Source organism: Strix uralensis, chromosome 12, assembly GCF_047716275.1.
Source record: "Strix uralensis isolate ZFMK-TIS-50842 chromosome 12, bStrUra1, whole genome shotgun sequence".
Taxonomy (NCBI): domain Eukaryota; kingdom Metazoa; phylum Chordata; class Aves; order Strigiformes; family Strigidae; genus Strix; species Strix uralensis.
Window position 1 is genome coordinate 12,791,230 of NC_133983.1, and position 22,075 is coordinate 12,813,304.

Genomic DNA, 22,075 nt, shown 5'->3' on the forward strand with positions numbered 1-22,075 from the left:
AATGTGGAATATCTAAAATGCTGCAGGGGTCAGCTCAGATTTTCTCACCATACCTTGATGTAAGCAACAGTAAACGACAAAAGTAAAAAAGGAGCAAGCACTACTTTTTATCTCAGTCTCACCCTTTCTTTCCAGCTCTAGTCTTTTGATCACCTTCCTCTGTAGCATTCTGTGCATTCTGTGCAATCTGGCCTCCATTTACTTTTCTGTTTCTCTTTTCACCTCTATTTGTGAAACAGCAGCCTAAAGGGGTAACAGACAGTGAGTTAAAGTGGGTTAACTTAAACGTTTTTAACATGCATCTTCTATTCCACAGGCTCTTAATTAAATAAATAATTAGAAGCAATATTGTTCCATACAGTAGATTCTCTTTCATAAGCTAGAGCAAAATTTAATAGTTGGAATGCAATAAATACTTCTCTTAATGATGAAAAAAAGAAAAAAAAAAAAGCATTTCTGGTACCTGTGTCATTTCCAAAAAACAAGTAAAAAAATAGCAATAGTTTATCTTTGTTACTACAGAAAGCAGAAACTCAACACACAGGAGAGAACTGCTAAGCTAATGCATTTGATTCTTACATGATAGTATCTTTTAATAGAGTCACATTTCAAATTTAACAAATTCTAAGGATATGGAGGGGTTTGTTTGAGGTTGTTTTGGGTTGTTTCTAAAGCAAAAATAATTTTTGGTGGACAACAAGGTCAGGTCCTATGGTATACTACCATACATCTCATAAATATAAAACCTTAACCAATGGAATGTAACAAAAATGGACATACCCTCAAGTATGAACATTTCCGGTTTCCCAATCTAAAAAAAAAAGTGTTACTACTTTTATGAAGGGTCTCAGTTCACACATCAACTGTCCTTCATTCTTCACTGAGTATTATTTAGGTGAGTTACACCAGTCTAAGCTTATGAGATAACAACCAATCTCATGTTATTTAGGAAGGTTTGATGTGACTGACAATGGGAAGAATTAATACTCTTTGTATATCAGGATATATAAGATAGAATATTTCTAGAACAATGTATGTCATGTTAATAAACAGCTTGACATGGTTGGGTATCTTAAAACATGCTATAAAACCACTAGAATCATTACCACATCAGTAGTGTTTAAATCAAACTTGCCTTTCAATGACATGAATTTTAACTCCTATTGAATTTGCTAATATTCATATCTGTGAAATCTGACCTGATGCCTCAGGTAAGACAAAATTGTAGCTACACAATGCTATATGAAACTTAACTACTACAACAGAATCCTATTTTTTGCCTTTTAAGCCCTCATTGGCCAAACAATAAAGCCTACGTTTTCAAACATCATTCAACTTTGGGGCATTCAACAGGTCAGTTTGCACCGGAAAATTACGTCTGTTGAAGTACCTCAAACCATGATATACAAAATAAGGTGCTAAAAATGGATTTTTAAAAAATTATACACTATACATTTATATTTTAAAGTATATTTATAGTGTACAGAGATCAGTTACCAGATAACTTTTTCTATTCTACACACAGTATGTTTGCTATGTAATGTAGTTAACATAATTACATAGTACTTACATCACATATGATATACAGTATATACTAGGTTGCACTCTAAGAGATGAACGGTTATCAGAACAGAAGTTTAAAAAATAGGGAAAAGTCTTTTTAAAGCATTTCTCTTCTGTTTACCATTCATCATCAATATAAATGACACACAGGACCCTGTGGACACATCAAATGTGTATAAAACTTTCAGGAATCCACTATTTCTGCATCACAATTTAAAGTCCTGAACACTATAAAGCAACTCAACCAGTACTGAAAAGCCTTCATCTATTCTTTCATGTTTGCACATTTAGAGCTGTCCAGTTTTCAGAGGCAACACACTTCTAAGCAAATGAAGAAGAAACTAGGCAGCTGACTAGCCAAAAACGGAACACAGCCTGAAGTACTGTGCTACGTGCCTCCAGATTTTTTTAATGAACCAAGCTCTCCTTTGTTGCTTCCTGAATCTTATATTGTAATTGACAATAACTACAATACCTTCTCAAAACATAAAAACTCATCAACTGCCAGCTCACTGCTAATAAACTCATATAAAACAACTTACTAAGACATAACCTTTAAGTGTGTGAGCAAAAAATATGCAATCAAACACACAACACAAATATCTATAAAGCTAGATGAAGTATTAGGATTACTGCATCTTTCTCTGACTGAAGCAAAGCATATGGTGGTATAATGGAGCATGAATTTACAGCAACAGAGATGTACGATATAGATTAAAACTTCATCTGTGAGAACATACTGCACAGCAAAAACCGCAACTATTTTTGTGTTTTCTGGTTCATGGCATGAGGAACAAATACTCTTTTGTAGAACTAGGGCTCCCTCTGCTGCTAACATAGAAGCAAAGCCCAAAACCTTCCTTGAAATCCACTAAAAACGTGCTCCTGAAATAGACCCTGATTTTAAATTTCTCAAGGTATACACATGCTTGTCAGGCTATCTGGATGGACAGAAGGTTCTCAGGTAGGACTGATAGGCTCATGTTACCATTTGGAGCATGCAGCATGGATTTCCAAAGAAAATTAATTCCACTCCACTAATTGTCTGCGTTCACTGCAGGAGTTCTTAAATAAAAGTATTAATGAAACAAGCACTTTGTACGTTTTGTTGCCTTTTAAAACTAGACCAGAAATATTTGGTAACATATCTTCATAGAAACCTCTATTTTTAGGAAGTTGTAGCTTATTTATCCAGGTTAGAACAGGTTTCGGTGTTCAAGATTTTTCTTTTGTTAAATTAAATCTCAAAGTATGAGTGAAAAATATACAGGCTTTAATAAGAATGTGTGACTAACCAACATTAAAAGCTGAAATTTGAGATGTTAAAGTTACTCATTTAGCATGACTGAAGCTATCAAGTGAGCGTGTCAACAATAGTTGCTTTGAATTGATATTAGAGTGACTTTGTACCAAGTCTGATCAAGGCCAGTACCTTTTATCAGCTTTTCACACTCCTAGATTCTAGAGACAGGGCCAGACCTCATAGCTGAGGGGCAGGAAGCTGTATCATAATATGCTTCTCTTAGTCCCAATTGCCAACTCTGGATTGAACTTGGAAGCAGTGGTCACTGCAAGCTATTTTGGGGGGAGTCACAGCTGAACAGAGCTTGGGGAAATATCACTCAATGTTGCACATGTGAGAAACTTAACCACATCCTGCCCCTCTCCCCTCCTCATTTTAAGGAAATCAGACCTATAGAAAACACAGCCAAAGTGGGATCAATCAAAGGTCTGTGGCTACAATAACGTAGCCTATAATGACCCAGACAAACAGAGGCACCAAACCAATGCTGTTTCTATCAGTCCAGCAGCAGCTTACCTGCCGTAACACACTCATTCTGCACTGCATCCTCATGGGAACGGAGCCAGAAAACTAGCAGGCCTGACCTAGCCTGATTTGGGCTCCTTGTATCACCAGCTCTCAAAAAAGGGACTGTAATTTCCCACACTTTTCTCTTCACAGACTTACTATGGCTACAGCTACGACCACTGTGCTAGAGAAATGAAACCGCACGTGGGCTCACCAACCCAGCAGACCTGAAAATGACAAAGAACAGGCAAGCTGACGGAACAGAAGTTTGAGCAACACTATGAACTACTGCAGAGAGAGAGGCTGAGGGGGAGGACTAATAGCCGCCGGCGTTCCCACCCGGCGAGGAGGCGGCGGCGGCGCCATCCTGAGGCGAGGTCAGGCCAGGCCTCAGAGAAGCCCCGCCCCGCGCTCGGCAGCGCGCTCGGGGGTGGATTGGTAGCGCCTGGCGTGGCGGCGCAGGCGCAGTTCGGCGCGGGTGCTGCGGCTGCGCGGCCGCCCCTCAGCCATGGCGGACGAGGAGCTGGAGGCGCTGCGGCAGCAGCGGCTGGCCGAGCTGCAGGCCAAGCACGGGGTAAGGCGCGGGGACGCCCCGCCGCCGCCCCGGCAGTGCCCCCGCTCCCTGCCGCCGGGCTGGGGGAGAGGCGGGCGCTCGCGCGAGCCTCGCAGAAGCGGGGGAGCGGCGGGGGTACGCCTCGAGGAGGCCTCTCTTGAATAAGGGTTTCGTCTCGAGGCCGCAGGGGGAAGCGTCCCGGCCGTGCCCGCTGCTTTGGCTGGAAATGTCGCCGTCTGCAGCTTCAGTGACTGGCGGGGGGTAGCGGGGCAGGCCCCGGCGGGGCCACCCCGGCCACCTCCTCTCCTGCCGCATGAGCAGCCGCCGCCTTCAGGGCGCTTTTGGCCTGTCTCCTGCTACCTGCCTTGGCTGCCGCCTTGGAAGGTTCAGCACATAAGCTGTCCCTCCCCCATTTTCCGTGCCACTCACAATCTTAGGGATAACCATCATCAGTCTTTTCAGCCATTGCTGTTTCAGAGCTGAAGTGCATCAGTCTGCTCCATTGTTGCTGTGAAGGGAGCTTCTATACTGATGATTGGCCGTGTTTCCTGTCTCCGTGTGGTTTCGTATTCTGCTTTCACACTTTGAAATGTTACCTAGAAAATTTGAGGTGCAGATTCAACATAAAATTCAGTTTTTTTCTCTTTGTTTTGTTACTTGCTTCTGCATAGTCATCTCAGTTGCCAGTATTAGTCCCAAAATACCATGCTGGGATTGTGTTTTTTTCTGTGTTGATAAATACGAAGTGTTACATGGAATTTCATTTGTCCTTAGCTTACTTTAGTGGGTTTAAAATGCTTTTGTCTGTTTTCTGGGCTTTAGGAAATGTTATTATCTTAAACCTTAACAGCAAGGCCTTTTAACGTCCAAACCTACAACAATCTGTGGATAGATCCAGTAGCACTAGACACCACGCTAGACTGTGTTACTGCTTTGTGGGGAAAGCAGAGAATGGCAGATTTATTTGCTAGGGTAGCAGATTCTTATTTGCAGGATCTCATCCATGGTCAGGCGGGTTTAGCTTATGTTGACTCTGCTGGAATATTTAAATTTACTGCCCTGTGTGGAATGTTTTTGGATGATCATATTTATTCTGTTCCCATTCTTTAGGATCCTTCCGGTGATCCATCGCAACAGGAAGCAAAACAGAGGTATAAATGAGAACTATTGGCTTGTGGTCTTCCATCTAATAATTTTGAAGCTTTTTTTTTTTTTGAGTATTTAATTTCTTTGGAATACCCACCTGAATTTTGTTGTTGTTGTAAAAACCACCAGGAAAGAAGCTGAAGGAGAGCTAAAATGTAATTGATCCAAGTGTGGCTCCCAGGCCACCACTATATTGGATGATCTACAACAGAGCTGTCAGGCAGTCTGAACCCTGATGGGGTGGGAGGGTGTGGAGGAGAACAGCAGTAGCAGCTCATTTTCACTTTGGACTTAGCTGGGAGCTGTTATGACCCTTAGTGATATAATAGGATGTTTTGGGCAAGCAGCATGACTCCCACTGTCATCTGCTTCCGGAACTCAGAAACCTTGGCTTCTCAGGATTGGTAAGAGTTGGTCATAAGAAAATCTTGAAGGCTGGCAGAACTCTTCCCAAACTGGAATTTTGTCTGAGTGATGAGTTTGGGTTTGGCTCTGTTGGTACAATGGGAACATGTTTTCCTAGTTGATTTGATTTTTCTGGGACATCTGTTGCAGTTAAAAATGTGAAACAAAATTATTTGTGCCAGAGCTTAGCGTGGAAACAATGTTTAGTATTTGCACTAAGTGGAAAATCGAAAATAAGTGTTTAAAGATAAGCTAGACTTTGCACACAAAGTTTGTATTAACTGAAATGTATAAACTAAAATTCCAGTTTTGCAAATATTGTAAGTATATGAAGACTTACTGAAAAATTCTAAATAAACAATGAGGTTTGGTTCTGTTTTGCAATTGCATGGACTATTCCTTATGCCTGCTCTACCATACACTGCCTTTGGTGAAATTCCACATGGAACTGAATGCAGAATCTTTCCAGTGCATAGCATGGCTTTTGTCTTTTAAGATGTAATAATAAACAGTAAGAAGGTGTAAATAGTAAACTCCATCTCGATTTCTTGAAAGATGTCAGCCATGTAACTTTAGAGTTACAACACATATAGAGCTACCCGTGACAGAAGATGCTATACAAGAAATCATGTAAATGTAAAGTTTGAAGGGACCTCAAGAAGTCACTTAAATGTATTGAAAGTATTCTGTAGTTTGCTGTTTTGTGTATATTATTTTAGGTATTTGGAATCCCACTTCTAATGTGTGTTAATTTTTCATTATAGGGAAGCAGAGATAAGAAATACTATTTTAGCTCAAGTTCTTGATCAAGCAGCTCGTGCAAGATGTAAGTATCCAAGTAACTTTCTAATAAAAAGTTCTTAACTAGTGTACTCCAGTGCAGCTCAAATCAAGCACATATGTGCTTGTATAGAGGCCAGACTAGAAAAATACTGTTGTTGATGGAAAGATAAAACTATTACAGCTTTTCAGTTGGTGATATCAATGATTGGAGGGGAAGGGATTAACTGGCATCTGAATGATATTAGTTAAAAAATGGGTTTTAATTAATAAGTAGGAATTGTAGTGAGAGTCAACATTAGTTAATCTAATTAGGAACAAGTATTTAAAATTAAGAAATATAACTACCTTGTATCTTTGTTTTACATAAATGAAAATGCCTTTTTCAATTTATTTCATGACCCTGGCATGAAGACGACGGTTTCATAGGGATATTTGTCACTTTTTAGTTACTAGTGAAAGTATTTGGGTATGTTTTAAAACAAAATGAACAGAGCCTGTTTTTGTTGCAGTAAGCAATTTAGCACTTGTGAAACCAGACAAAGCAAAGGCAGTAGAGAATTATCTTATACAGATGGCAAGATTTGGACAGCTAGCTGGAAAGGTGAGTTACATTTTTCTAATTTTTTGTTGCATATATTCATTTTCAGGCCTAATTCACTCTAAAAAGATGGTATGTTTTTTATATCTGTACATTAAAAAACTGAAAAACGCAATTGAGAGCTTCTAAATATGACTATATAATTCCATCAAACACCTTTTCTGAGAAGGGAAAATGTGATTCAGTTGTTTGATACTAAGCATCTCTCAGAATGTGTTTATATGGCTTTTCTTTTGCTTTCCTAGGTATCGGAACAAGGTTTGATAGAAATACTTGAAAAAGTGAGTCAGCAAACAGAAAAGAAAACAACAGTAAAGGTGAGCTTTATTTCCTAAATGTAATTTTAATTTGTTATAAAATAGAGCAGAAACCTTGTGTGTATTGGACCATTTCAGTTCAGGGTAGAACTTAACTTCGTATTTAGCACCTCTCTTGCCTACAGTGGTAAGTGCTGGGACTGAACCACAGCAGTCGCTCCGGGCACTGGGATGTCAGCGTTCTGTCGGGAGGCGGCTCTGCCCTGGGCTTGTCCTCTACCAGTATGCCAGCAGGGGCCTGGCGGGGGGGTGGGCAGGTGATGGGGTGAACGTTCTGCTCCTGTTCTGCTCCCGTTCTGCTCCCATGTGACGTATTCATTGTCAAACGAGTGGAGTTTGAAAGGATTTGCTATGACCCTTCTGTTTTCACATCATGTATCTCATTTTAGTTCAACAGAAGAAAAGTATTGGATTCTGACGAAGAGGATGATTATTAATACTACTGTAAGACTGTCTGCCAAACAAAAGGCCTGGAGAAAGGCAACATGCTTGTTGTCAGGCAGAATGCAAGATCTGAAAATGTTTACGCTTCTTTTTTTTTATTATAAAAAGGCCAACAAATGAACTTGTCTTGTAAAATAAATCTGAGAAGGGGATTTTATAACTAAAATTTTTGTAGTATGAGAGGCCTGAGCAGTGTGGGGTTCCCCACTGCTTCATTAGCATGAACATTTTGTTGCCCCTTAGTGTGTAAGCTATGCTTTCAGCAACGGCACACGCTTAACTTGCTGCTATTGGAGATACCATAACATGAGGAGGAGCTCAGTGTAAAGCTGGGAGCAGCCACTCTAGGAGTGTAAAGACTCACCTCTGGGCTCTAAATCACAGAAGCGTTAGAAATGAGATTTCCTGAGGCCCTGAAGGAAGCCTATCCAGCAGCCCACTGGCTGTCAAGTCCTTACTGAAATCTTAGAAAACAAAGTAAAGGTATCAAAGTAGTGTTCCGATTGGAAGACTTCATATCGGGCAGTCTGTGTAAAGAAATTGTAACCAGCATACAATTGAACCATTCCCCTGTGAAATCATCAAGCTATCTCAAAGCAAGTTAACTGTGTAATACAGCACTGTTCAGACACTTGGTATCATATATTCTTAAAACTACCTCCATTTTTATCAAATGGCTGGAGTGTTTCTTACCTTGAAAAAAAATACTGTTTTCCTAAACTTTCGCAACTTCTGCATGCATAAATTAAATCTGAACTTGTGCTATATGTTTATTCAAAAAATATGGTTATGGAAGTAAGTAGGATAAATACTGTAACATCCCGATAAACACTCTACCACAAAACCCTTTTCTGACATAATTTAACAGGAACATGTATGATCCGAACTGCAGTGTTTTTTGGAACAGAATAAAATTGTTTCAAGTGAGCACTAGTGGGTGTTTTTCATATTGTGTGAATGTGATTAAAAAGTATTTAAACAGTTGTTATTTTGGTTTCATGTGGACTAGACTGGGCATTTTGCCTGTCTATGTTTGTAACTAGAATTCCTTAACTTCAGTAATATTGTGGGTGTATGCTGAATTTCTTTAGACTAATGACCCTTTACCAGTGTGAAGAGTTTCAAGCCAAGGTGTGGTGATAGATGGTTTAAAAGTTTTCCCATTAGGGCTACAGCTATAGCCTAAGCATCCATGCTTCCCATTCCTAAATTTATCTAAGTTGTATTGCCTTGCTGTTCTTCCAAAATGGCTGTTCCAGATTCTCAGTTGTCCAAATGTGAAGTAATGCTTTGGATTTATTTTAACTTACAACCTTTTGGAGATTAAACTGGACTGTACAGTAACATGCTCTGCACCGAGTCTGCATTTAGTCACCTGAGTAAGCTACTATGGTTTTTTTTCTTGCAAATTTTATATTTCATTTAGAGTGTGGGGGGCAAGTTTTTCACAGGCAAGTGCTACTTTAATGCTTGGCCAATTCTTAAATTTTAAGAGTAGAATTAACCAGTAATTATGTAACCATTGATACCAAGGCTGAAACTTGGGAGTGTGGCAGCTGTGTCGTTGCTTGCCTAGAATGGAACAAAATATGTTATGCTTAAAATATAACAGTATTGAACAAGTTGTTTTCCATAGACTGTTGTATTCAAAATTTGATTTTAATAGAAAAAAAGGATCTAACTCAGAGCTCACATCCTCTGATATTTATCTCTAACCATTTTTAAAGGTATTTACTAAGCTATCTGAAAACTTGTTTCCAAAGCTATTCAACCATGCTATGATTAAGGATGAATAAAAAAGAGTTGACACTGAACTTAGTGTCATTGTGCTAACTCATGTTCTGTAGTTACAGCAGGATATTCTGTACTTACACTCTGTAGCATAGTATTACCCGTATCAATAAACTAATAAACTGATTTTTGTCATCCATATTGTCAGGCAGCCTTAAGACAAGAATCATTTAGTTAAATGCATAGTATAATTAAAACATAAGCAAAATTCTCACTATGTAGTTTGGAAATCAGATCCATGAATATTTACTTGTATCTTAAACTTTGTAAGTAATATCTACGTTATTTTTGCTACAGGTTAAGTGTAAGCGACTTACTCTAGGTCATCTTTATAGTATCACAAGATGAAAAAAAGTAGTTTGTATCTCCTCTTGGTCTTTTGGCTTGTAATACCTGAACATCAATCCTACTTTTTTTTTTTTTTTAATGGGAATGTAGAGCTAGAGAAGGAAGTTAAGTGCAAATGTTCAGTTTCAGTACAGTTCTATATTGTCTTAAATCCAAAACCACACAACCTAATAATAGTAATCCATGAATGCAGGAGGGAAGAAGGTCATACTGAACTCGAGGGTAAATTCCAACAGATCCCTCAATTTGCACATAGACACAAGATGAAGCCTTCGAATGCCTTCAAAAACAAAGCAAGGAAACCTGCATAAAAGACGCAATGCTTTGAAAAAAGCACTCAAAACACCATTTTCAAGTTATTTTACTAGCTTTTTCTTTCCATCATTTGGCACAAATCCAAGGCACATTAGAAAATCAGAGGAACTCATAAATTATCAGAAAAATAAACACAACCCTCATCTCCAACTGTCCATACGTGCACTTACTGCACATTTTACCTCTTAGATTAAAAAGTTATTTGAAAAAATCACCAGTATGTCCTCCAGCTTTGTACTTTGCCAGGCAGTTTACTAATACCACAGTTAAAAGAAACAATTATTCATACAAATAGTTTATGAAATAAAATGCAAGCTGGATGTGATGAGCCAAGAAAAAAAATACTGCACATAGAAACCTGGCTTGTGCTATTTACATGTTCTCCTACGATAACCAAAACAGTAGAAAATGAAGTTCAAATCTAAGCAGCCATCTCATAGTTACATAGATACATAGTGAGCTTTCAATTCTTCAGTGATCATCTCCAGGAATGGAGTAATATTTGGCCTATTCCAACAAATGCTTACTGATGCAAGTAGTACCTTTCATAATTGGAATTTCACCTTTTTAGAGAGCACTCCAGAGCAGGCTCCTAAGCAGTTTTGTCTGCAGATGTTGCCCCAGTTCAGAATCATGAATATTTGTGTGTTTTTGTATGACTTGCTTTAGAGGAAGAAACAAAAAAAACCCCAACAATTTTCTGTGTCCTTATAAATGCTTGCGTCTACCTTTTCTTTTTTTTTTTTTGATTTGGCTGTGAACAGTGACTCCAAAGTTTAGCTTTGTCAAGGGCTTTCTACTTTTTCCCCAGTATCTTGTCTCCTGTGTAAGAACTTGATCTTACAGATGCAATACAGGGGAGCATTGCAAAGAAATTGGCAAGGATTGCATCTGTTCACATTAATAGCATGTATAAATTTCTAATGCAGCGTTGCAGATGTTATGGACTATTGTTTTCCCAGCTACTGAAAGATACAGAAATATATACTATAATGGTTTGTAATATTACAATAAAAATAGACATTTCAATTACCTCTGGCAATAAATACCTTGATATCCAATATATCTTTATATATATAAATATATATATTTATATATACTTATCCAATGTAGTGTTAAAAACTGAAAATGCAAAAATTCAAAGACATTTAAAAACAAAGTGGGTAGCTGAAAAATACAATACAGGGTTTCATTTGGTTTACTGTTACATATAATTTTTTAGTAAGTGCTAAGTAGAATAGGAAAGTAATTTTGCTGTCTGCGTCTCAGTACATCCCCGTTTGAGATCAGTAATGATCTGGCTGTGTAGTTACCTCCAACGTAAGCAGAGGATTCAGTCTTCCAAAGTGCTAGGAACATTCTGTTTCTGCTGAAGAGTCATCCTTGTATTCTGTTTTGAAGGCAAGCTTGCAAGCGTCATCCAGTTCTTTGATGTACAGTGAAGGGTTATTGAAATTAACACCAGCTAGTTCCTCAGCTTTTGACATCGAATTCAGGCTTCCCTGTCAATGTTTTGAAAGCAAGTCGTGACAGCAGTCTCTGGATTGTGAAATATTTGGATCTCTAGGGCTGGATAAACTATTATCACTGACATTCTCTGCTGAAAGTGGCACATTAACAGTGTGTCTTCGGTGCATTAATTTACTCCTGTGAGGAACTTCTATCATGTCATCATGGTTCACAAACTCACCACTGCATCCTGTGTCAAAAATCTTAACTTTGCTCTGGTCCAGCGTTTCAACAGATTTTAACTTGGTTTTATCAAAGCTTTTAATAGCTAACTGTGAGGATAGAAAAATGGTGTGTTAAAAGCATTGTCTACTTTCTTCATTAGAAAGAAGTAAAATAAATATACTGTTTCTTGAATATAATTATCACATTAATTTCATGTTATTCTTTATACTGAGAACACAGCCAAGGATTAAAAATAGCATACTTTGTAGGACAGTAATTATATTCAGTCTATATATGAGAAAACAAGATGAGGCCAACCTGCCCTGAGCTACACATACATCAGTTACAAACTGAAAAGATAATGAAGGCATTCCAAAACTTATTTTCACTGCACTAGCCCAGTATCATCCTAACTCTTCCAAACACCTTTTGTAATGCAAGTCTCAAGGTACTTGAAATTAACAGCCATTTCTTTTACCATTAAGAAATGTGTAAGTAGTAATACAGACAGGCTCAACCAGGCACTGCTGAAGGCAAAGGCAAAACTCCCTGCTTCCAGATCTTGCCTGTCAGGGAAGACATCCCTGCCCTCCCCACCTCCCTTAAAGACTTTTTGGTCACTCCAACTATTATTATCTTCAATTTCCACATCTGCTCCTGATTTTTTCCATTTCAGAGTGTGTGGCTCTCCTTGATTACTGGCCACTCTGCAAACGTTAAAATAACTTAAGAGAAAAAAGAGAATCTAAGCCTGCTAATGACAGCCTTTCTAAGATAAGAACTAAAGGCAGAAATTAATTACGATACCCTTTTACTGGAATAATGGCAACAACCTTGAAAAAATTTCAGATGGAGCTTATACCCGCTAACAATTTAGAGCTGTATGACTTCACAAAGCCGCGACAGTCGCACACGGTTAAAGTGCTATATATCACGGTCACGTATTAGTTTTTTGACACCTGCTGTACTTGCATGACATACTGCCTTCAGCGAGCCACAATGACAAAATATAAATACCACACTTAATTAAATAGTGGGATATTATAATTAACACTAGAAAGAATTAATAAAATATTATAGTTGTATAGAATTAATTTGGCATTCTCAAGGGTCTTTGCAAATGCCCCCTCATAAGGGCTCTATGAAATAGAACAGTATTCCATTTTCTAGATGGAGATGAGCGGCAGAGTCTGCATTTTCAATACTATGTCAATCTAATAATGGGCAGCTAACCTGGTAGAAAACTGTTTTCTTTTGAATAGGTTAGTTTCTCGTCTTGATTTAGTATGCTGAAATGGCTCAGCAGAAGGTCCAATGAGAGTCAAAGCCAGTGTACAGGAGGAAGAGGGACCACATGCTCTGGCTGGAGGGCAGCATCCAAGGGTCACATTGGTGTAGGGTACCACAGTACCCCCAACCATAGATGAATTGATTACATATATTTGTGTCACAGCTGACAATGCAACATGCAGTTTGCTATCACCGGTGCAAACAATCTCCTCCTACAAGAAGACTTATCATGCAAACCCTAATTTTAACCTACTGAAAAATTTCTCTCTTGTATATAGTATCTCTGCTTGGCTACAGCTCTCATGAGCTGTAGAGTTTTTTAAGCCTTGGTATAACCTAGATTTTACTAGACATGACACAGAAAACAAGACAGAGATGAAGCCTGCAATAAGAGGCTTATGGTGTTTAAAAGTAAGAGTAAGATGTTTAAGAGGTGCTATAGAAGCACCACTGAAGTTTGAGCAATGATGAAACATTAGCAATTTAGCAAACAGGTCAGAATTTTGGGATTCATCAACCACCACTAGTAAAGAAACTTTCCTGTAATATGTATCTATATTAATAGCAGACAAACAGATTTGCTATATTATACAAATAATTCAAGAAAGTATTTCCACTTACCTGATGTATTAACTGATAGTCAAAATTAGGGACACTTTTATCTCTTGTTATTGTTCTCCGTAAATGTTTTGCTCTAAAAATATTTTAAAGAAATTAAATTTAACTACGTCAGTCTTTCCACAAAAGTCTTGGCCACAGAGAATCCACATGGTGGCACTATCTCAACACAGAAAGGCCACTGTCTGACACCCCCACCTCAAAACGACAGCCTACTAGTATTTCCCATATTTTATCACAGAGTATACATTAACATTTAAAAGATCATAGGCAAAACCCAACCACTGAGTGAAGCACTAAGATAATATTTTTAAAGCAGTCTAGCTCTGAAATTATTAATTTATGGTACACCAAATATTAGCGCAAAAACAATTTTAAATACGTTTGCAAGTACTCCTGCACTGACCACCTTTTCAGTCCCGCTGCACAGCACATCACTGCTGTTCACCAATGAGTATGTCATGCCTAGAACATCTGTCTGGTGATGTGGATGTGCATGCCTCGGAGGATTAACATCTACTGTCAAATTAGTCATATGTGATGTCTAACAATGTTTGACCCACTTTTGGGCTTTATTAACAGTTGTATTTCTTGTTCGCTTATGGGAAACAATAAACATACTTCTGAGGAAGCTTCTATGCTTACTTGTTAAATCTGTTAATTGATTGGACCAGTTGAAGTTGTCTGCTTATGGGATCATCGGCTTTCTCACATGGCTTCGAATTCACTAGGGGTTTAAAAGAACAGGCAGCTAAAATTACAACTGAGTCACACTTAAGAATTAAAAAAACACAGTTCTGAATGAAAAGTGGTATCTAGTGACATTAGATTTTACAGTAAAACTATAATAGTAATAACTTGAATCAAAGCTGCAATTTATCTTTGGAAATTTTAAAGCATTTTAAGTTACAGGAGTAAGCATTCTTCATCAGACGAGCATGACTAAAGCTTCTGAAGAGACCATATAATTCTGGACTTAATTCCAATTTTTACAAACCTGAATTAATTAACATACAGATGCTATACCACCTGTTTGTTAATATTACTTACTCATGTCTTCTATTGTCCTTTTAGAACTATTCTCATAATATTTGAAAGAACTATCATCAGAACTATGCATCAGCATACTGTTACTAATTTTGGTTTTGTATTAATGAAACATTTACAGTCTTTCCTAGGAAAGCAGGCAAGAGGTATTCTGAAAAGCCTAACTAAAACTCATCTAACAAACTCATGGATGCTGAAATGGGCACACTACCGCTCCTCATCTTTCCTAATCCCTGCTTGTGCAGCCTCACTGTCTACTCTCCACAATTCTGGTGGCAGAAGGTCCTTCCCTGTGCTGATTGTCTAGCTCGGCACAGAACTTGTGACACCCCTTGCCCCACGTTAGTGAACTGTATCAGCCTGAAAATAAATCTGAAAAACTTCTGAGCCAACATAAGGAAAGTAGTGGATAAGCAAGACCAGAAGCTGAGGGCAGCAGAGAAGAGGTGAGGATGGACGGATGGTGAGTAACACCATCTCTTTTAAGAGGCAATAAGCCATTACATCAGCTGTATTGTCAAACCGTACCATGTGTCTCAACATATTTGCTTACACTGTGCTATATGCTGCCATTTACTGGAAGTCATTCTTTTGCAAACTGTGCTTAATGGTTTAGACAGTTACCTCTGTAGCTCTTATTTCTGTCCCATAATATGAGAGACAATTACTAATGGAAGAGTCACTCCCTGACCTGTTTTAGGGCAATGTAAATGACAACTAGAGGTGATTTAAATTAATCTGTTTTACTTTGCACTGAAATGGACATTTATTACCTCGTTAATTATATAATCTCAAATGTGGCATGTTTTTTAACTTTAAATGCTTTTGTATGTAAAATTCATACACACACACCAAAAAAGTGAAAACTGAGTTTGCAGCAGTCATGAATATAATACAAAGTCTTCTGCATTTAGTTACAGTATTTTAGGTGTTACCAGTAATAAATATACAAAATAGTTGACTGTTCTTTAATTATATGTAAATCAATTATATAAAATATTTGACATAGTTGCACATTAATTCCTAAATCCCTTTTTACTCATACCAGTGGAAATATGACATGTACCTTTTTTTCTTATCTTGATAGAAGCATGCTGCTCACACTCCTTTTCTCTCTCTGCTGATGTAGGTACATAGCTTGGTGCTGTTTCCAGCAACTTAATGATATTTGAATTCTTAATTTTAAAAGTTTCCATTTTCAGCATTATTAAAGAAAAAGAAAAACATCAGTACAATTTAGGATTCTAGTCTATGCAGAGTGTGTTAATTAATTGCTGCCAAATGAATGTAACACACACAAAAATACCTCATTATAAATACAAACTTTAAATTGTATAATTTTGAGTAGGGACAAAATCAGCGTTCCACAAGTTACACTGTACCGGAGTTATGATTTTGTAGTCTGGACCTATTATTTTAATAATTATTTATTTTTAATAATTAATTATTTTAATAATTATTTATGGTTAAGCTAATTTCAGTTTAAATGGTAATACACATACTAAAATTGACTCAGCACAGAATTTTGCTCTCATTATGCTACATCTCAGTGGTTATTTAAGCGCACAAAGATATGCATCAAATCATTTAAAGAATAATTCTTTATAATTTAATATTACATACTATGTTATTGCTGTGAATACAGGGGAAGGTCAGAGTTATAAATTACAAGATAAAAGGTATCAAAAGGCATGAAGGGCAAAAGATGGTGGGTGGAACAACGAAGATTGCTAGCAGTGTAACCGATTAGTGAATGGTGTTCATTTTCCTACATTCAGTATTTGTTCTGCTCTCTGCCATTACTAGCATAGATTTTAACATCATTTTCATTCACATATGTGCTTTCACTCTTTCTAGACTCATCCTTTTTGTCTAGAATAACTTTAGAAATGCAACAGGTTTCATATATTACAGGTATCATATTGTACGTTGTCCAATAAACAGGCATTTTAGTCTTTATATCATGCATAATTGCTAAATACAAAAGTCTTTGCTAATACTGTTGTGACAAATATTTATATTTGTTTTCATTCCTATATTATGCATATGGAACGTTAGGAAAATCTCATGTCAGAACTGAGCTTTCTGCACTCACCGGCTCAGCACAGTCTGCAGGGGTACAGTTCCTTTCATTCCTTATGTGCGTCATTGCACCATTCTGAAGTAGCAAGTCTACCAGGGCTTCGTTCTTTCCTATCACGGCCTCGTGCAGTGCTGTATTTCCTTTGGCATTAGAAAGGTTAACAGAAGCTCCATGCTGGACAGCAAGATGAAATTGAAGTTATAAAGACAGAGTAGCATGAAATGGAGATAGCACATTACTATCTGTATTTCTCTCCTTTTCTTTTCAATGTATGAATGAGAACAATGCAACAGAAACCTTGTAGCTGTATACAAATGCAGAAAGCATATGCTAGCAATCACCAGTTCAACAATAAGCCACCTGATCATATTATTTCCTCCTTTCTCAAAGCCACAATTTCATGGATCAGCTCATTTCATTTTTGCACGTATCTACTACATATTCCAAGTTTAAGACATATTAAAAAAAAAAAACAAATCACAAAACCACAAAAAACTCTACGGGATAGAATCATAAGCAGGAAAACATAACACTTGCCACAAAAACGTTTCATAAAAACAGTTAGCTGTATGATAGTAAAGTAATATTTATCTAATAAAGCACCATGAAAGGAAGGGATCGAAAGGAGTGAGATAACAAATACTTTTATTTTTTCCCTGAGTAGTTTTGACAGAGAAATGTGTAACTAAAAATACTGATCCCGAGTACTGGGTAAGTACATATATCACATAAGAAACACTATTCTGAACATTCTGTTTTCAGAGATCCTACCTGTAACAACAAGGCAGTAGTTTCATACTGACCATTCAAGCATGCATAAATTAAAGGAGTATTTCCATATATATCCTTTTTATTTTGTTTAGCATTGTAATCCATCAGACACTTTACCACCTATTGAAAGAAGTAACAACTTTTAAATTTAAGATACCAGCTAACCATAATCATGCAGTGAAAGCCCCCCTCCTTTTGTTTTTAAACATTTTTTTTTTGAAATCTAGAATGAAAAACAGATGGAAGAAAAAAGGATGGAGAAAACAAGTCTCATCTTTGTGAAACAGATGAACAGATGATAACCACAAGTATCTGTTCCTATCATACTAATTGTCATATTTTACCACACACTTTTTAAAAAAAAAACATTAAGCAACTGAAAGAAAGGACAGAAAATAAAACTTGAGGTATGTGAAAAACACATAATCGGTAACTTAACAAAACATCAAAAACAAACCATCACAGCAACAGTATCCTTTCACCCTTTCCAAACTCATCAGAACACTTGGAAGGAGTTATGCTGTATATATACACCGCATGAACTAACCTTCATTAAGCTACAAGTTTGAGCTGTATTCTAGTTTTCTTCTTGCTTCCCTAGTGCTTTGTCTCCCCACCATCTTCACAATTCTCTCAATTTTTTTTTCCTCTTGCAGTCCTCAGCTCCTTATTCTTAAAACTCTAGTTTTCCACTTTTCTGCATATTCCCATTTGCGTTTCTGCACCTGTTCTTTCATGATTGTTGTTTTTCCTCTCTCATTTACTCTCCTTCCTGTATTAACAACCTCCTGTCACTAGCTCATGCTTCTCCTTCACTGCTTATGCTTCCCTGACTTGTAGTGAGGAATGAGGTTATCTGCTACCCTCAGAGCTCCATTTGGCTCATAATCTACTTAAATGAGCTGAAAGTAAAGTAAATATTTAATATTGTGCCTATTGAAGATACCAAGTCCACTGCATCAACAGATGTACACACAACCTCCTTGAACAGAAGGTACAGACAGAAAATACATAGGAACATTCAGCTGCACAAGCTATTTTTAAAGTGTTCAGTGTATGACAGTAGATATTTGCAGCACTTTCATTAAACCATTATTTCAGGTCATTTAAAAAGGAAAAGGTGCCTACTGAAACTGTTTCAGTTGAAAGATCCCCTTTTCATCTGGAGATTTTAGAGACTAAAAGAAAAAACAGAGTCACCAAACTAATTTTCACTGTTACTGGTTTAGTCTTGTTGATAATTTGTTGATAAGTTCACAAAACAGCTTTTTGTTGGTGGTTAAGTGTTAAATAGCTTGCATTTATGAAGAGGCTCAGTTACCTGGAAGTGACCTTTCTGGCAGGCTAGATGAAGAGGAACTGCATGTTTTGCATTCTTGGCACTGATACTGGCTCCATGTTGCAACAAGAGAGAGACAAGCTCAGAGTGTCCATGCAGTGCAGCCATATGCAATGGTGTAAAACCATCTTGGTTTGAAACGTTTACTCCAAGTCCATTAGCAGAGATCCTTGCAAATTTCTGTTGAAGAAAATACACAACAAAACTGTATAATTAATCATGCTACTTTCTGTTGACAAAAATGCAGACAAATACCTGCTCAGTATACGGACATTTCAAGAACTTCTGCTACAAAGCCTAATTTGAGACCTTCAGAGACAGAGTTCGTAAACCAGAGCAGCTTGGTAGTATTTTTCAACAGAACAATACTTTTCTTCCACCATGATAGCTTCATATAGAGAAATTCCAGGCAAAGTATTCATGATGCTTAAAAGAGGCTAAAGCAGCACATGTTGAGATGAATATAGCTGTTAGGATGCTCATACATATGGACAGTAAGTGTTAATATTATGAGTTACTTCCATTTATACAGACATTTATGCTCTTAGAGACAGACACTACACACCTATTTTACTGCTACATGAAGCTTCAGGTAGTAAAGATAAAAACTAAAATCAATTTTATTCATGTGGAAGTAACACTGGCCCAGAGAACAGACTCCCATAGGGAGTCAAAATAAGGAAACTCCCTGGAAGACAGCTTACACAGCAGTACAGTATAGAAGATCCTTTTTTACTCCTCTCACAAACTGTAGGTGCCTAAGATTTACAGTCGTAGACAATCTTTCATTCTGCCTATCCTCAGTGTGCTTTTAAATGTGTACCTACCCTAATACAGTGGTTAAGACTAGTTAAAAAGCTCCTTCTACTTTTCATTCAGTAGGCAAGTAAATTCCACAGCAAATGCCATTCCTTCCCCTGTTATCAACAAAATGAACTTTATGTCTCAGGCTCTGGCATCTTTAGCACATGATCTCTGTACTGAAGATACATGGACACATGTTACCAGAGAATAAAACGTGGCGTAAATGTGAAGCATTTTAGAACAACTAGCATACTCTTAGCCTGCACAAAAGGATTTTAGAAGAAGTTAAGCCATCTTACATTTTCTCAGTTAAGTGATATGGATACTGTTACCTCAAAGTAGCCAATACACTGAAAATTTATACTTTGGTTTGTTTTGCAATGACTTATCCAGTTATGTATACATTCAGACGTAGTAATACATGCTCTTCCTGAAAGGCAAGTAATTGGTTTTCTATTTCCAAGAAGCTGGGATCATTCTTTATTTAAATTTTTGGAAAAAAGTGTATTGTAAAGCCTGACTCTCCTCTACAGTCGTGATAAATAAGGGGAAAAGAAGTCCTTGCAATTATATTGTATCTCTGAAGAGGTTTTAGATATAGATTGTATGAAAGGTATCATGCAATTAAAAACTTTATCAGCATTACATTGATTATATAGGATTAGCAGGTATTCCTTGCTAACCTGATTACTAACAGATAAGTAGATGTTGTGGTTTAATCACTGATACTCTGTGACAGTTAGCAACATAAGCTATAAAAGAGAACCAGGACAAACTGAAGCTTAAAGATTTGTCCCTTTTATTCAAAGTTGTCCAAACCTTAATGACAGCAGTCCACATCCTCTAAAAGCAAACTGCAAAGTTTTTTCACTCCATTAGATATTGGGCAAATCTTTGAACACTGTTCCTGTATCCAAAATTTTCTACAGTTCAATTAAAAAGAGAACAATTTCATAACACCAGATGAACTCTGTTAAGATCTGTATATATTCAACTGCTTTTTAGACAGAAATACAGAGGTCTTGGGAAATATGAATGCTACTTCCCTAGGGCTAAAAGTCACATTACAAGAATATAAATTATTCTTTTTACAGAATGAATATTCCAACCTTTTGTGCTGGCCCACATTTTGAGCACTGGCATAATGGATGGCAGAATTCTGGTTTTGATGTACTGGCTGTGTCATCCTCATCTTCTAAGTCTTCTTCCATCCATTCCAAGAGATAACGTACCTGGCAGAGAAAGCAAGTCCTCCTTTATAGAGTCCAAATGTTCCATGTTCTAATAAATTTGCATATGTAGACAAGTAAGATTTCACAAACATACACTTGTGAATATCTCAGGAAGACTATATAGCTACCTCCTGGCATCAGCTGCCCAGAGGCCAAATTAAAAAATCAAATGTTATTGTTGACAAAGCATCTAGAAATTTTACCAAGCATAGCGGTGCAGTAAATTATAAACGACTTCCTGCTGTCTAATCAAGATTTCAGTGTTCTCTTATTCTCAAACCCTCCAAATCCTTTCAGCTCAGATGATCTGTGCCAGCACATATCAATGCAAATTTTATTTCATCTTTTGCCTTAACGAACGTAAGAAGCAACAAGGATGATAACATTTAACTGGTATCCAAAACTTTGCAGGGGCACTGAGTTTTCTTAGGTCTGTTACTTCCCAGGAGTTTAACATTTGCACTTTTCCCTCAATGTGCAATGCCTCCTATTTGAGGGAGAGGCCATTACGGTTCAGGTTAGGGTTTAAGGATAAGGCATAGGGGTAGGGGCTAGGATTATGGTTGGGGGGTTAGGGTTACGGTTAGGAGATAGGGTTAGCGTCAAGGGTTAGGGTTTAAGGCTCCCGGTTAAGGCTAGGGTAAGGGTTTGGGGGGTTAGGGTTAGGGTTAGGACTTAGGGTTAGGGTTAGGATTTAGGATTAGAGTTTAGGGTTAGGGTTAGGGGTTAGGGTTAGGGTTGGGAGGTTAGGGTTAGGGTTAAGGGTTATGGTTACGGTTAGGGGCATAGGCTTAGGTTTAGCATTAGGGTTAGAGTTTAAGCATTAGGGTATGGGTTAGGGGTTCGGGTTACGAGGGGTTAGGAGTTACAGTTAGGGATGGGAATTAGGGTTAGAGTTAGGAGTTAGGGTTAGCGTTTGGGGTTAGAGTGTAGGGTTAGGGTTACGGTTTGGGACATAGGGTTAGGTTTTGGGTTAGGGTAAGGGTTTAAGCGTTAGCGGTAGGGTTAGGGGTTAGGCGGGGTTAGGGTTAGGGTTAGGGTTAGGAGTTAGGGTTAGCGTTTAGGCGTAGGGTGTAGGGTTAGGGTTACGGTTTGGGGCATAGGGTTAGGTTTTGGGTTAGGGTTAGGGTTTAAGCGGTAGGGG

The 22,075-nt window shown here is 37.7% G+C and overlaps 2 protein-coding genes across 5 annotated transcripts in view; one reads left to right on the forward strand and one right to left on the reverse strand.

Moving 5' to 3' along the window:
* Positions 1–3,852: 3,852 nt before the first annotated feature.
* Positions 3,853–8,546, forward strand: PDCD5 (programmed cell death 5). Of its 2 annotated transcripts, none has more exons than XM_074881396.1 (6): positions 3,853–3,947; positions 5,037–5,077; positions 6,242–6,303; positions 6,770–6,861; positions 7,104–7,175; positions 7,565–8,546. In XM_074881396.1, the coding sequence occupies exons 1-6, from the start codon at positions 3,882–3,884 to the stop codon at positions 7,610–7,612; spliced, it is 381 nt and encodes a 126-aa protein (XP_074737497.1). In that variant the 5' UTR covers positions 3,853–3,881; the 3' UTR covers positions 7,613–8,546. The 2 variants fall into 2 exon arrangements, with proteins under 2 accessions (XP_074737497.1, XP_074737498.1); XM_074881397.1 differs by lacking the exon at positions 3,853–3,947 and adding an exon at positions 4,089–4,536.
* Positions 8,547–10,103: 1,557 nt separating this feature from the next.
* ANKRD27 (ankyrin repeat domain 27) overlaps positions 10,104–22,075 on the reverse strand; it is a 407,401-nt gene continuing 395,429 nt past the window's right edge. For 2 of the 3 annotated variants that reach the window (XM_074881394.1, XM_074881393.1), the window contains exons 22-29: positions 20,809–20,931; positions 18,878–19,075; positions 17,557–17,676; positions 16,798–16,959; positions 15,769–15,877; positions 14,301–14,382; positions 13,659–13,731; positions 10,104–11,854 (exon numbers count right to left, since the gene is read on the reverse strand). In XM_074881394.1, coding sequence (XP_074737495.1) covers positions 11,579–11,854; positions 13,659–13,731; positions 14,301–14,382; positions 15,769–15,877; positions 16,798–16,959; positions 17,557–17,676; positions 18,878–19,075; positions 20,809–20,931 — 1,143 coding nt within the window. In that variant the 3' untranslated portion in view covers positions 10,104–11,578. Of the gene's footprint in view, positions 11,855–12,549; positions 12,556–13,183; positions 13,250–13,658; positions 13,732–14,300; positions 14,383–15,768; positions 15,878–16,797; positions 16,960–17,556; positions 17,677–18,877; positions 19,076–20,808; positions 20,932–22,075 lie in introns of all 3 variants that reach the window. The other variant, XM_074881395.1, reaches the window with a different exon arrangement.

Coding starts and splice junctions, on each gene's coding strand:
- PDCD5 (XM_074881396.1), top strand. CDS start 3,882: ATGGCGGACGAGGAGCTGGAGGCGCTGCGGCAGCAGCGGCTGGCCGAG. Junction 5,078..6,241: donor CAACAGGAAGCAAAACAGAG/GTATAAATGAGA, acceptor TTTTCATTATAG/GGAAGCAGAGATAAGAAATA. Junction 6,304..6,769: donor TCAAGCAGCTCGTGCAAGAT/GTAAGTATCCAA, acceptor TTTTTGTTGCAG/TAAGCAATTTAGCACTTGTG.